The sequence below is a fragment of the Eumetopias jubatus genome, unplaced genomic scaffold (genome assembly GCF_037043125.1).
Source record: "Eumetopias jubatus isolate StellerSeaLion01/CBP00866 unplaced genomic scaffold, mEumJub1_p1.0 scaffold_1, whole genome shotgun sequence".
Taxonomy (NCBI): domain Eukaryota; kingdom Metazoa; phylum Chordata; class Mammalia; order Carnivora; family Otariidae; genus Eumetopias; species Eumetopias jubatus.
This window is the reverse complement of record NW_028274807.1, coordinates 77,043,697-77,058,886: the sequence shown is the minus strand read 5'-3', so window position 1 is coordinate 77,058,886 and position 15,190 is coordinate 77,043,697. Positions and strand designations below refer to the sequence as shown.

The 15,190-nt window shown below is 39.2% G+C and overlaps 1 protein-coding gene across 2 annotated transcripts in view; it reads left to right on the top strand.

The window, feature by feature from the left end:
- The window catches only part of TPRG1 (tumor protein p63 regulated 1), a 202,197-nt gene extending 195,416 nt beyond the window's left edge, over positions 1-6,781 (top strand). For both annotated transcript variants that reach the window (XM_028100915.2, XM_088025057.1), the window contains one exon: positions 6,407-6,781. In XM_028100915.2, the coding sequence (XP_027956716.1) occupies positions 6,407-6,601 (195 nt within the window). In that variant the 3' untranslated portion in view covers positions 6,602-6,781. The remainder of the gene's footprint in view (positions 1-6,406) is intronic.
- Positions 6,782-15,190: the final 8,409 nt, after the last annotated feature.

Here is a 15,190-nt window from a genome sequence, read left to right as displayed (position 1 = left end):
CTTGGTTGGTCAGGCCAGTACTGTAGGAAAGAGCCTTAATGGAAACATTCATTGCACTTAAATACAAATTCATATTATTTCTAAGTCTCTTAACACTGATCTAAAAAAATTTACTGTTGGGGTGCCTGGGTGCCTCAGTCATTAAGCGTCTGCCTTTGGCTCAGCTCATGATCCCAGGGTCCATGGATTGAGCCCCCGCATTGGGATCCCTGCTCTACAGGAAGCCTGCTTCTCCCTCTCCCACTCCCCCCTGCTTGTGTTCCCTCTTTGCTGTGTCTCTCTCTGTTAAATAAATAAATAAATAAAGTCTTTTAAAATAAATAAAAATAAAAACAGTACTATAAAATTGATATAACGCAGCATCAAAATACATCATGTTTTCTTGTATTCATCTCACTAACTCTATGGCATTCTACATCTGGCAAATATGATGGTCAAATGGCCTCTTTCCAGACATGCTTGCTTATCTCTGAGCCTCACCAACCTGTTCCAATCTGTGTATGCATATACTTTGCATTACTCATATAAAACAGTTGTGAAAATACAAAATAATCATTTTTTGGCATTGACTTTCTTGTTACAAGACATAAAAATAATCTCATGTAATATTATGTAATCAGACTATATTTATTGATTACAGTTTGTATGTTTTCATGTAATTCAACTAACAAAAACCCTGTGAGGTCAAGATAGCTATCTCTTTTTTAAAATGAAGATACTTAGAGTGATTAAGTGAATTGACTAAGGTATTACAATAAAATGCTCTATTTCCACACCTAAACAATTTGCTAATAAGCAGGGAAATGGGTATAAACCTGAGCAAACTCTGTGCGTGCATGTGTGTGCGTGTGTGTGTGTGATGTGATGGAATGTGATATATTATACTTATGACGTGACTCAATTATCCTCGATTGTTTCATCCACTTTATATTAGTAATTTGTAGTCTCATTTCCCCTGTTTTAACCGTTGCCTTGCCGGGTTCTTAGGATGTGTGGACAGTCTTGCTGGGAGGAACTAATGACCCAGCCAGAGCTGGTGAATAATAGTGAACGGGTCATGAATGCTCTATGACCAAATCAAAGGGATCTACAGACCAATCCTTTTTATTCTTTTCTGGCATATTTACCCTTCTTTTCAAGGGAATTATGAAAGTGAACTGATGTTTTAGCAATCAAATGTAACTTTACATCCTTAGCTCCTTAGTTTCCCTTCACATCAATTTGACAAATACTCATTGAATACCCACCTGGCATTGAATACTTCATGCTGAGCAGTGTGCTAGTAAGCTGGGATACCAAGAAGAATAAAACAGATTTTGCCCTCCAGATACTTGGAGAGTAGAGGGAGAAAGCAAAAAAAAAAAAGTAATTAACAAATTATAATTTAATATGCTAAGACTGTAGCATATAGAGGGATTCACAAGGTTCTGTGGGAGTCCAGAAGAGAGAACAAGTAAGCCCAAAAGTTAACAGGTATGATAACATTTGAAGTGAAACTCAAAGTATGAGTGATTTAAGCATCAAAGGATGGGGGAAAGACATTTTAAATAAAAGAAAGTTGGTGGGAACCTGCAAATTACCAAGGTATATGAAATGTTCTTAAATAAAGAGTAGCTAATTTTAGCTAGAATTTTAAGCATGTGTGTGTTGACAGGGGAGTGTTGGGGGAATGGAATAGGAAGAGGTTGCAAATTAGGATGTATAGGAACCTCTCTTGGAGGAAAGAAGCTTCTGTCTCAGCCTCCTTTTTCTCTCTACACATCTGAACATACCCACAATCAAGGTGTCTCCATAAAGATAATTCCAGGTAAAATGTGCCAGAGTGGTAGAAACATTCTATCCAGCTGTGTGACTTTTCAAGTGGTTTCCAGGATTGGGTTTTGGATGGACTTACTCTTTATCCCAGCATGCTTCACTTCCTACAGAGGGAAACTTACAGCCTGAAGGTTTGGAAAACCTGCTCTGCTGAGGAATGTGGGCCTGCAGGCATGAAACCTGGTCTCTTTCCCCAGTGTAAACAGGAAGCAAGTTATGGTTGTAATAAGGAAAACTGAGACTCTAGGCAGTGAACTGCTGGCAGACAGCACCTGAAGCAACCCAGGAGCCCAGTCACTCAGCTGGTAAATAATTGCTGTAAAGTCAAGAAGAACGTTGAGCACTCCGCGCCAACCTCCAACACACCCACCCACCTACACACACTGCTATACTTTACCCCAACCAGCATACGGCTCCTATGTAATCCGAGTTGTTAAAACTTGACCCTCTGTTTTTGAGACTGAAATAAAAGAAGGAGCCAAGGGTGGGTGTATAAAAGCTTTTAGAGAAAAGTATGTGGCGGGTGGCATTCATATCAGATGACACCGCGTTCCTGTCACACAGATTGAGTTCATTCAGGTGCTTGAAATGCTCAAGAGCCAGGTTGGGGACTTAGCCTTTTGTCTGCCTTTCCTTCAATGTACTGCTTGTCACGTTGTCTTCGTGGTCCCTCCTCCTTTTAGAGGGTTCATCAAAATGACTAGAAATAAATGCATCTGACTCTAATGCAATGCCAAGTTCATTGAGTATGAAATAGTGTCAACTTTTTCTTTCCAGCACTTATATGCAGAGGACAGAGAGGATTCTCTGAATGAAGCTTATGATGAGGACTGGAGACGCATCCAGTCATCTAATCTAAAGACATTTATTGATCTAGGAAAAGGTATCCTGACAGTCCAGAGAGTGTTGGCAATGGGAATGTTGAGGTGGATTGCATTTTGGTCTTCAAGAAGTTATAATTTGATGATGATATTGTCAGTGATTTACTGACAGTATTTGTTGGTTATTGGTAATAGGCTTCCTTAATGGCCTTTGCAGTATGACTCCAAATTCCAGCCTCATCTCATTCCACTTCCCCAGCTTTTCCTGAAATACATGAATATGTGTATCTGTACATGGAGAGCTTATACACAAATACTTCAATTATTAAAGTTGGTTTAATCTTTATAGCCACCGTCTGCATTTGATGTTATTGATATTTTTTTTATGGAAAAGGAACTATAAAATTCAGAGAGGTTGAATAACTTGCCCACAGTCACACAGCTAATAGGTGCCATATTTGCAACCTAAGACTGGATCTGTTTAATCTCAATACTCATGTTACATCATGCATACTTCCTTTAGTTCAGTGCTTTCCAACAGGAACTGATAGGGCAAAGAAACATACCTGGCCCTGTGCATCTAATGCCAAGCATTTTCCCACTATACAGTGATGAAGTAGACATGGTTAGATAGCAGTGAGTTCCATATCATCGGATATGTCCATGGAGAGGTATGTGGCTTCTTGGTAAAGATGTAGCAAGGCATAACAATAGATGAGTGGTGAATTGATAAGCTCAGGATCACTTCTGACCTTGAGATTCTATGATTTTAAAACATAGTGATTAGGGGCGCCTGGGTGGCTCAGTTGGTTAAGTGTCTGCCTTTGGCTCAGGTCATGATCCCAGAGTCCTGGGATCGAGCCCCGCGTCAGGCTCCCTGATCAGCAGGAAGCCTGCTTCTCCCTCTCCCTCTGTCTGCTGCTCTGCCTACTTGTGCTCTTGCTCTCTCTGTCAAATAAATAAATAAAATATTTTAAAAAATAGTGATTAAATGCCCATGTTATTAACTTACTCTTTCCTTTCTGCTTTCCTCTTTTGGAAGTTGAAGAAAGATCACTTCTTTCTGCTTTTCTTATTCAATCAACTAAAGCACTGGTGGAGTTTGCTGAAAGGAAGGCTGTTCTTCCTTTTAGAATCCTCAGGCTGTATAATTATAGTTTGTATCCTTCAGTAACGGCAATATTTAGATTCTCTTTAAGATCTCAAAGAGGATGCTGGAACTGCAAATAGTAATAAAAAGTACCTTCTGTCTGTCTTTGCTGCTGTAGACTGAAGCTCATGGAGAACAAGCAAAACCCTACTTCTGTGTTATTACATTCTTTAGCCTCAGTGAAAGTGAGTCTATTTTTTAAAATTAATGTTTTGGTATTACTTAATTACTTTAAATATAACTTTCAAGAAAAGTAGAGAGACAGGGGCACCTGAGTGGCTCAGTTGGTTAAGTGTCCAACTCTTAATTTTGGCTCAGGTCATGGTCTCTGGGTTGTGGGATTGAGTCCCTCTTCGGTCTCCACACTCAACAGGGAGTCTACTTGAGATTCTCTCTCTCACTCCTGCTCCCTCTCCTTCTGCACCTCCCCCTGCTCACATTTGCACTCTCTCAAATAATAAATCTTAAAAAAAAAGAAAAGTAGAGACAAAAATATCTTTTTATTTTGAAAACCTAGAAATATTGAGGTACTCCAGAAAACTATGTTGTTTTATCATCAGTCACTATTTTTTAAATTTCTGATATTATCCAAAATCCATAGATTTCAGTGCTTCTTTTCAAAAGAACACACAGAGGCTCCAAAAAGGGGAAATGAATTTACAATGTCACACAGTTAGAAAATTATAGAGGTTTTATTTTCATGGCTTTTTTTTTTTTTTTTTTTTGGCTTATGGGTTAGGTTAACTAGCAATAGTAGATACATTCTAAATTTTAAAAGTTTTTCTCTTACTAATAAGGAAACTAAGACTAGAATAAAGAAGTGGTTTGCTCAAGAGCAATATAAAATTAAGAATCCAGCATAAAATCTATATGGAAAATTGTATCATGGGGAAAGGACTACAGGCTTCTCTGTCATCAGTGAATCGTAACTCTTGTGTTAGTCTCTTAAAGCAAAGATTGGTGTCCTCATGGACAAATGGGAAGAACAATGATCACTTTATATAAGTATGCTTAATAATTTGAATTGATATTGGAATATGCTCTAATAAGAGTCTTAATTTAGATTAGTGGTCAGTTGCCTAGGAAACAGATTTGGATCTCACTGTGAATAAGATTTTATTCCCAATGTTCTTTTTTACTGTGATGCAGAAAGCGGAGTTACTGTGGATAAGTCATTTACCTTCTATGAGCCTTGGTTTTCTAACATGGAAATGGTGGTACTTTCTTTGACCTACCTAATACATCTATATTAGAAAGAAATCATGGAAATAAAAGAGCTTTTTGGAAATACAAGGATATGAGCTTTCCTACTTCATTTCCTTGCTTGTTTCTCTGTTTAGAATGCTCCCTGAACTACCCTCCTCTTAATCCAATTCAACTTGGCTTGACCAAAAGAAGGAATTTTTCTTTTAGTCACTTAACTTAAAAGTTTAGGGTCGGCTGATCTAGTAATCTGCATGACTTTGTCAAGAATTCATCTTTCTCTACATCTTAGTTCTTTCACTTTTGTGGGCTTATTTCTCAGTCAGGTTCTCACTGTGTGTGGCAAAATGACCATGAATACCTCCAGGGAGGCTTGTATTCTATCAGTTTTATAACAACATTGGTCATGTACCCATCCTGAACCAATCTCTGTGACCAGAGAAATGGACTCCTCTAATTGGTTAGGCCTGAGCCATATGGTAAAGTCAGCGCCACTTAAACTATGTGGGCTAAATGGGACAGGGTGGTTCTTCAAAGAACAAAGAAGGTACTCTTGTTGGAAGAAGAATCTCAACTGGTGGAAAGGATGCTGGGTTGGAAAAAAACAACAGCTGTTGACTAGGCCCTTCCTAACCCCATTTCACCTAATGAAACCCTATGAGCCCTTTAAAGATTATCTCAAGAGTTTCCTTTTGAGGTCATTTCTGATCCTCTCACTACATATGATTTCTCCCTCTTTTGTGTTCTCTTAGCATCTTGAGCCTCTTTTGCTGTTTATTTTCACAATCTTTGTATAATCAATACAAGTTCATTTCTTAGGTGCACCTGGGTGTCTCAGTCAGTTGAGCATCTGACTCTTGATTTTGGCTCAGATCATGATCTTGGAGTCATGGCATTGAGCCCTCCTTGGGCTCCATGCTTAGCACCAAGGCCTGCTTATCCCTCTCCCTCTGCTCCTACCATATCTTTCTGTCTCTCTCAATCTTAAAAAAAAAAAGAATCTCTCAATCTTAAAAAAAAAAGTTCATTTCTTAGATTATTATAGTATCATATCTTTGGAAACAGAGACTACAACTTACTTGTCATTAAATCTTCAGCAGCATCCAACAGGTGTCTGATTCATAATAGACTATCAGCAAATATTTATTAAAGTGACTTCTTAATGTTGTACAAATTATGAAGGATGAAAAATAAACAGGATGTGGCAGATAAGTTCATTATGTACATAATTTATTGACTGATTAATTTATTAAAAGACTAACAAGCCATGTTGACAATTCTGAGAAATGATTTCTATATAAGTAAGGATAGTTGCAGCCCCAGGAGAGTGGTCAGCTTTGGTGAGGACTGGCTGGGGAGGAAGTGTCCCTGGACCTACTCTACATTTACTAACTCTGTGCCTTCTTTTCCTCTTCAGTTGTCTGGGTTCACGTCTAAGCTTGTTCCAGCTATCCAGAATGCCCACAAGAATTCCACTGGATCTGGAAGAGGAAGGGGACTGATGGTGTTAACTGAACCCATTTTGATTGAAACCTACATGGGGCTGATGTCATTCATTGGAAACCGCAACAAACTTGGCTATTCCCTTGCCCGTGGGAGTATTGGTTTTTGAGACTCTATTTGGTGTATGGGTATGTCATCCATCAATATATCTTTATTGAAGATTCTGTTTCAGACCACCATATTTTTGGACTAAAACAATTAATTACTTTTAAATACTACTACATGATGTTGAATACTTAGTGTCTTAGGAAATCTAAAAGCTTGATTAAACTGATAGATGCACACCTCAGACCTCATATATGAATAATCAAATTTCCTAAAACCAGAAAAGACATTCTCTTAAGCTCCTCAAATAATGTTGTCAATGAATACCTGATCATAAACTGAGGGCAGACTCTCTGGGTTCTTATTCTGTCCTCTAAATGTAGGCATTTTCTGGATCTTGATCTTGAGCGCTTTGATTCTGATCTTTTCTTTTATTGGGATCTGACTGTATTATTTTAGCTACTCTTTTTATGAAGATGACTTCCAAATCCTTATTGCTATCCCTGATATTTCTTCAAGATTCAGTTTTGTATTTCTTTCTGCTGTTCATATATATCCGTGTTCCAATGGCCACTCACATTCAGCATCTTCAAAATCCTGGAGTTCTCTGTGGCATTTTTATGGTTCCAGTCATCATCCCTGAAATCCATCAGTTCTGATATATCTAAATTCCTTGCCAAATAATTTTATATGGTATCTTTCTTAGTTTGTTTAGGCTGTTATTACAAAATACCACAGACTGGGTGGCTTATAAACAACAGAAATGTATTTCTCACAGTTCTGGAGGCTGGAATTCAGAGTTCAGAGTGCCAGCATAGTCAGGTGAGGGCCCTCTTCCCGGGTTACAGACTTCTTGTCATATCCTCACATGGTAAAGGGGCAAGAGGGTTCTCTTGTGCTTCTTTTATAAAGGCATTAATCTTATTCATGAGGGCTCTGCTTTCATTATCGAATCACCTCCCAGAGTCCCCACTTCTTAATACCATCACATTGGACTTAAGGCTTTCAGCATGTGAATTTTGGGGGGACACAAACTGTCAGAGCATAGCAGTACCAAATTTATGTGTGGCTTAGTATTGTACCCCAATGCCCAGATGTCAAACTTAAAGTTCATTCTTCTTTAAAAATTGTTCATGAACTCCTTTGCCTTTCCATTTTCACAGGTATATATTATTAGATCAAGTCTCTAATTCTGTTCCTCTGGGTAATTTTGCCATAGCCTTTTATTTGGAATCTTTGATCTGAGCTTGACTCTATTCTAATCCATCCTGCATTTGGTTGCCAGATTTCTAAAGCACAATTTGACCCTATCACTCCCTGCTCAAGAACTTTTAATGGCTCATTTTCTTCTGCAGTTTTTTGTTCAAGTATTTATTTCATTTTATTTTCCAATAGCAGACCCTTTCCTTCTATTGAAATCTGTTTTGGACTCCCAAAATGTAAAACAGATAGAAGTGAGGCCACTAAGATTGAAGTGGACATGGGAGTGCCTCTGGATTCCTCTTTTTGGGGGGTCTCAGAGGTGCCCCCTGTGGAATGGCAATGGGTCCCAGAAAGTTTTGAGGAGCATGTTTTCAAAAATACTGTCCTACCTTATTCTGTTTCCTTTGCTCTTTTCTCTGATATTTTCTCTTTTTCTTTCCCTGATGAACACCTCAGGAGATTATCACATCTCTTCAAGTTTTGCCTTTTCAATTTTACAATTTTATTTTTTTAATCTGTTTTGGGAAGAAGCTTTGAATGATGAACACCATAAATATTATTATAATCAGATTTTCATGTCTGTCTCAAGACCCAAAGTTAAGATGCCTTGGCTGGTATTCAAGTTAAAACCTACAGCTATTTTGTTGTTGTTGTTGTTGGGGGGTGGGTTGTGCAGAGTGTATTTTTAGTCTTTTTTTCTAAAAATTTATTTCCTCAATTTCAAAGATTTGTTCTCCGATTCATTAACAAACATCAATTGGTTGCAGGCATTCAAAACCCACACTTTGAATAACCCTCATTTTATTTAGTCTTTGTCTTTGTTTACTTCCATTAGCATTTCTCTTTCTCTCCCTCTTTCTAAAATCCTTCCCAGCACCTACTTACCCCCAAGCCCCCGCCCCATGATGGCAAATATTGTTATAGTCCCCAAGGCAGAGAACTTCTATTCAGACTGTAAAAGGAAATGTTGAAATCCTTAGCTGTCCTGTCAACAGTAGTGGAATGAAAAGTCGTTGGATTGTTTTGGCAGTGGTTCTGAAGCAGGCATAATTGGCAAATTATTATAACACTGCTGCCCGAAAATCCCTATTTGCCTCAAGATAGTGGCATTTGTTGGCAGAAGCATCTGAAATGTCCAGCACATTCTTTTGAGTTACCATTTAAGGATCAGCCTGACAATAGACTTCTTTCTGCACATTTGTCCTCCTCGTAACCTGGGACAGACTGTTCCGAAGTGACTTTCTAAAGGACACAGTACAGCACCAACTCTGCAAAAGGTGAGGGGAGGGAGATGTCTCTTAGCCCTGAGGTCTAGCCTCTAACAAATAGGATAAGCATTTAATAACACCAAAACTGTTTAACATGGAGAAGAATGAACTTAGAGATGACAGGAGAATGCTTTTCACATTTCACAAAGACTGTCTAGTGGAATATCCCATAAACTGATACGTGGGACCTAGGAAGCAGGTTATTACCAGGTTATTACCAGTTATTACCATTCCATGAAAGGATTCAGGAATCTGGAAGGCAGTTTAAGATAAGAAAGAACTTCTTTTAGGTAGGAATGTCAAAGATGGAATGGGCTACTCCTTAGAAAAGGGAGCCTGCCATCACTTGATGTGTTCAAGTAGGGACTAGATTACGTGGATATTGTGAACAGAATTGATAGATGGGTGATTGATATCATACTTTAAGGCTAGAGGCCTTATTATGATCCTCCAAAGAATTGTTGCTAATGATTAGATAATTAAATGTTTTTTTTTCCTTTGGAAAGAATTGAATCATTCAAATGAGACCCTAGAAAATTACCTTAACTTTCCTAAGATTTAATTTCCTCATCTGTAAAATGGATACAGTGATACCTTTACTGCCCACTGCATAAAGATCTTGTGAGGACTGAATGAAATGAGGTTAAATGATTGTGTCAAGTAAAACAAAAACAAAAGCAGAAACAAAACATTGAGTACCTGCCTGTAGAGTGGTTAAGACTTGGAAGCAGAAAGTAGGACAACATCCAAAGGAATTATATTTAGTTCCCTCTGGGAAATTTTCCTTGGTCACTATAGACCTACTGACCATCATTCTCCCATTTGACACATGGTGTTCTCACTTGGGTTCCTTGTCCATAAGCGCAACAGGAAATACAAACCACAAACCAGGGGACCTACTATATGCCTGGGCTTTTCATTCAGACTGTCATCTGAACTATACCAATAAAGTTTCTGGAAGGGACATCATAAATTTGATTGGGAATAGGATTATTTACAAGAGGCATTAAGTATTGGGCATATCACCATAAAAATGTCATGGCTGGCCATCTTCTTTATCTGATCTTTATCACATTCAGGGATATTTTCCCATTAGAAAATCCCCGATATATCTCTTCAAAAACTGCTTGAACATCTTCATGGACAGATTGTTCAAGGTCTCCTGATACATTGTGGGTCATTCTGATGGTTAGAATATTCACCTTCTTTTGATTTAGACTCTGTAACATCCATCTGCCATCTTTTTCAGTAAAAAAAAAAAAAAAAAAAAAAAAAATTGCTGGAGTGGGGTTAGCTTGGGTTTTCTCACTGGGATGTGGGATATTTGGGTACAGAGGCAAGGTTGGTAGATTCTCTAATGTTTACAAGAAGGAGAGCTGTCAAGAAATGTTAAGCCTGACCTTCAAGTGGGCAACTGGGCCTCTTTGGAGGCCTGACCTTTGGCAATTCTCTAAGGCGGAAAAGAGAAGCCAGTTGGTGTGCTCTGGATCTTTTGCCTTGAGGCCTGTTCTCCTTGTTCCCTTGCTGAAGCAACACTAAGAAAGCCAATGCACAGAGCCCTGGGGCTAAGGAGGCATAGAAACCTCACAACCCAAGGCTTTCATTTCACAGAACAGGAAGCAAAGGCGTTGAAACTGGAAAAAAAAAAAATGCTCAAAAAGCAGATGGTGAGTTTTTGGTACTGGGGATTAAACTCTAAAGCTTCCAACTTCCTATTCCTGGCCCACTGCTCTCTGCATATATCTAAAGGCATAACATCTAAATCAGGGCATCATAGTCGCTGGGTTAATTCCGAGGGGAGGAAACAATAGGTCATCGTTGTTTAAGGGGAATTTCCAGAAATTACCTGTATTTTCTTAAAGGCTAAGGTCACTCATAGAACTCTCATTTCCTATCTGATCGAAAAGCCCAAACAAAGCTGCGGAAGCCCACAGAGCCAGCAGATATTTTGTAAGGCGGCTTTACCTCTGCCTGGCATTTTGTGGGGCAGGAGAGAGGAGGGCAAAAGTATTAAATTTAGGCTTAAAAGCTCCTCAGAAATTCTTTACACACAAGAGACCAAGTTGGAGAAAAGAAGATACCTCGTGCCAAGGGGAAGAAAGAGAGACTAATGCCTGTGGTTTTCAAAGGTTAACAACAAAAAAAGCCCAAGTATTTGCACAGAGATGAATGCTCATTGGCTTTTGGCCAACAATTATACAAGGGCTTGTGCCCACATCCTGTAGCTGTGGTTTAGGGACGCTGCTCATGAGTGACTTCTTATACTTAGTGGCAGGAAACTTTAGTCACTGATGTGTAAACTCACCTTTGGTCTGCACCTCCCACAACGTGCTCCTAAGGCAGTTAGGGGGCCAGGCCTCCAGACTTCCTCACTGATACCAATTCCTCAGAGGCTAGGGAAGAACTCCTTCTGAGGCCTTGGAAGTGACTGAGACCTGATCCATACTTTTCTTATTCCACTCAGTTGTATCAACCCCTTAGAAGAATTCTGTAGCCACAAGGAGGAATCATGGTATCTTCTGCTAAATTCTCACTTTAGCCTTAAAACCCAAGACTGAAAATACGTGAGCTGGATTTCATTTCAGGCTGCAACCAACGTGAAATACGAGAGGCAAAGTCATGAGGTTGCACCTGAGTCTAGATCTTGTATCTGATGGGCTATTTGCACTCAGTTGAACATTGAGATCTTAGCAAACATCTCACAATTCTCCTCCTGGGTGAAGCCACATGGAATTTGCAAGGAATTGCTCAAAAAAACAGATGGTGAATTTTTGGCAATACCAGGATTAGATCCTACAGCTTCCAATTTCCTGTTCCTGGCCTACGGTTTCTTCCACATATCTCCATTTCCAGGAAAAGGCATGACATCTAAATCAGTGTATCATCGTTGATGGGTTAAATTGAGGTGAGAAAAATGATAGGTCCGATGTCATTGACTCTTGTGTTTCTAGGCAGATAGGAAGGATCAGATTGCTACATTATGGATAGGAAATATGTCAGGATCAAGTTCTCTGAAACAACCCCCTTGTGTCTCACATCCTGTCAACAATGCCTATGCCATGCATCTCAGAAGTTCTCCTTCTTTCCTTTTACATTCTGTTTACTCTTTACGGGCTCATTGAAGCTGAGACTGGAAGGGACCTTAAACGTCACTTACTTTAGCATCCTACCATATTGCAGTAATGCCCTCAACCAAAACATGCACAGCAGCTGCAGACCCAGCTTCTGCAAAAACATTTGCAAGGCAGAGAATCCCTGGATTTCTACAGCAGCTAATTCTACTGCTAAGCAGCTGCAGCAAAGAGAAAGTTTTTCTGAACATTGTACCCAAATCTTCCTCTCTAGAAATTTATCTGTTTAATCCTAGATCTTCCTCTGAAGTTACCCAAAATAAATCAGTTTTATAGTCCATGTGGTCACACTTCAAATAAAGGCAGCTAACTGGTATTCTCCCAACAAAATAGTTTGTGGGTTTCTTTTTTTTGACACAAAAACTCCGGTTCCTACAACTGTTCTTCATGTGATGGGTTATATAAAGCCCTTATTGAACTTGTCTCTTGTTTGTGGTGTTCTGTTTGGTTAACCTTTCTTTGAAAATATCGTATTCAACACAGGCCTGGCAGTTCATATATAGGCTGACCAGTACAGATTAGAGTGAAGTTTTTCTTCATTTGCCACCACACTACTATTAATGAAATCCAGGTTTTCTTTATCATACTACTTGTTTACAGGAAACGTAGAGTCAGTTTCATCATACCATACATAACATTTTTTCTGATTTAGTAATCTCATTTAAGAAACAAATGAAGGGTGCCTGGGTGACTCAGTTTTGGCTCAGGTCATGATCTCAGGGTCGTGAGATGGAGCCCCAAGTGGGGCTCCACGCTGGGCAAAGAGCCTGCTTAAGATTCTCTCTCTCTCCCTCTGCCCCTCCCCACCCCTAGCTCCTGCACATGCATGCATGTGCACTCTCTCTCTCTTAAAAAAACAAATGAGACCATTTAGTATGGATTATTCATAGTAAACCTATACCAGTTCCTGGTAATTACTGATTTTCTTTTCTGACTTTTAAATTTATTTTTTAATTTTGTTGCTAAAGTATCTGTTTCATATTTAATCCCAAGTCCGTAAGACATTTCTTCTTCTATAGTTTCTGGCAACCAACATTATTTTTAAGTGGGATTTTTTTTTTTCTGTCTCCAATCTGGAGGACACGGTGGGCTGGCTACCATGATGGGAGCTGAGCCAAAGCAGTAGTCAGAATGGTTTGATCCATAGAGATCTTTGGCATTGGTTAATTGACTGTTTTGTCTCTAGAGCAAAAATAGATGGGCAGCCCATGCAAGTCTTATTTGATCTGTATAAGCAGAAATGAATGGAAATATGACTTGAATCAGCACCCACCACCCCAGGATACCATTATCTTCACTGAATTTAGATTGCCCAATTCAATGGCAACAGTTCCCACTGTCATTTCTGCCACAGAGAAGAGCCACAATGGAGCTACATCCTAAGCATGTCGAGATTCCCCTCATAAATGTATTTCTCATAGCTTTGGTGAAGGAAGTGTCTCTGGACCTTCACAGGGGACATAGACAGGAGGTGGGGTCCTACATAATAATCCACTTTAGCCTTTAGATGCCTTCCTTGGGCATTGCAACTTCATTCAGTATATACTTCCTTTGGCCCCATGTTTTAGGCAATTAACCAAACAAACTATTTGAGCCATTTTTAGTGGCTCATACACATTGAATCTACAGTTGCAGCCTGGTGCATTGTCGTCAATAAATTTTGTCTTCTCCAATATTATATTTCTTCTGCTCTGCTCTAATATCCTTAGGATCGGTTCCCATTCATGTTCTCCAGTTTTTTGTTGGTATAAATTGGCAAAACCTCACAATTATTTTGGGGTATATTATACCTTCTCATGAGTTGCACATTTTTACTTACATGTTAGAAACTGAATTTGCAGTGAGAATGGATTATTGTACATTTAATCAAGTGCTGACTCCAACTACAGTATGGATCCAGATGTGTGGAAGTTTTTTTTTCTTTTTTGCTTGAGCAAGATGTACATTCCCTGCCAACTGTATGCTGGGTTTTTTTTGTTGTTGTTGTTTTTGTTGTTATTTTTTTTTCTTCTTACCTGTTATTAAAGATCATCAGGGGCAGTTTGATTTCAGCTGTTGGGACCACTCGTACACTCAAGGTTATATCAACCTTCCAAACCTGTCAAATTCTAGTCAAAGAAATTGATTACCTCTCTGTTCTGTAAGACATCACATTGGTCTGTTTCCCTGATGAGGTCATATTGATTTAACCAGGTGAACAGGAAGTAACAACTATTCTAACACTTGTGTGACACATGCATGGAAATATATAACCCCCAAATTCTGAGACTTTTGTCACCAAAAGTCACACTGGGGACTTTTCTAGGGGATCAGTGGTCTGGGACATGTCAAGATACATGTCCAAAGGCTAAGGGAAAATTTCTGCCCTCCTATTACGAAGGAAGAGCCACAGTGCCTAATGAGTTTCTTTAGATTTCAGAGGCAATGTATACCTCGCTTGGGTCTGCTACTTGAATCCATTGTACATTTAGTCCAAAAGGTTGCTAGTTTTGAATGGTGCACAGAATAGGAGAAAGATCTGGAATAGGTCCAGGCTGCAGTGCAGGCTGTTTTATCACATGGGTTATATACTCAGCAGATCCAATGTTGCTTGAAGTATCTGTAGCAGATTGAGATCCTGCATGGAACCTCTTGCCAGCCCCTCTAGGTGAATCACTGGATAGACATTAGGTTTCTGAACAAAGATATTCCATTCTCTTAGATAACAATTTTCCTTTTGGATCACTTCTGGGCCCTTGTAGAGACTGAGCACTTGACCATAGGCCACCAAGCTGTGGTACAGCCCACACTGCCCATAATGAACTTGATGTTGTGAACTTACCATCAAGTAAAAAATTTGGGCATACACAGCAGAACTCTATCAATTGGAGGTGATAGATACATGCTAAGTCTTAAGCAGGTCCTGAAGTCACATGTAAATTGCATGAGTAAATGTCCCAGAAAACCATGATATGTATTCCTACTACATTTATTTCTCTCTCTCTGCCCATACTTACGGCTTTGTGGAGAGTTCCCTACAACCAATGGGTTAGGGGAAATTTTTTGAACTAT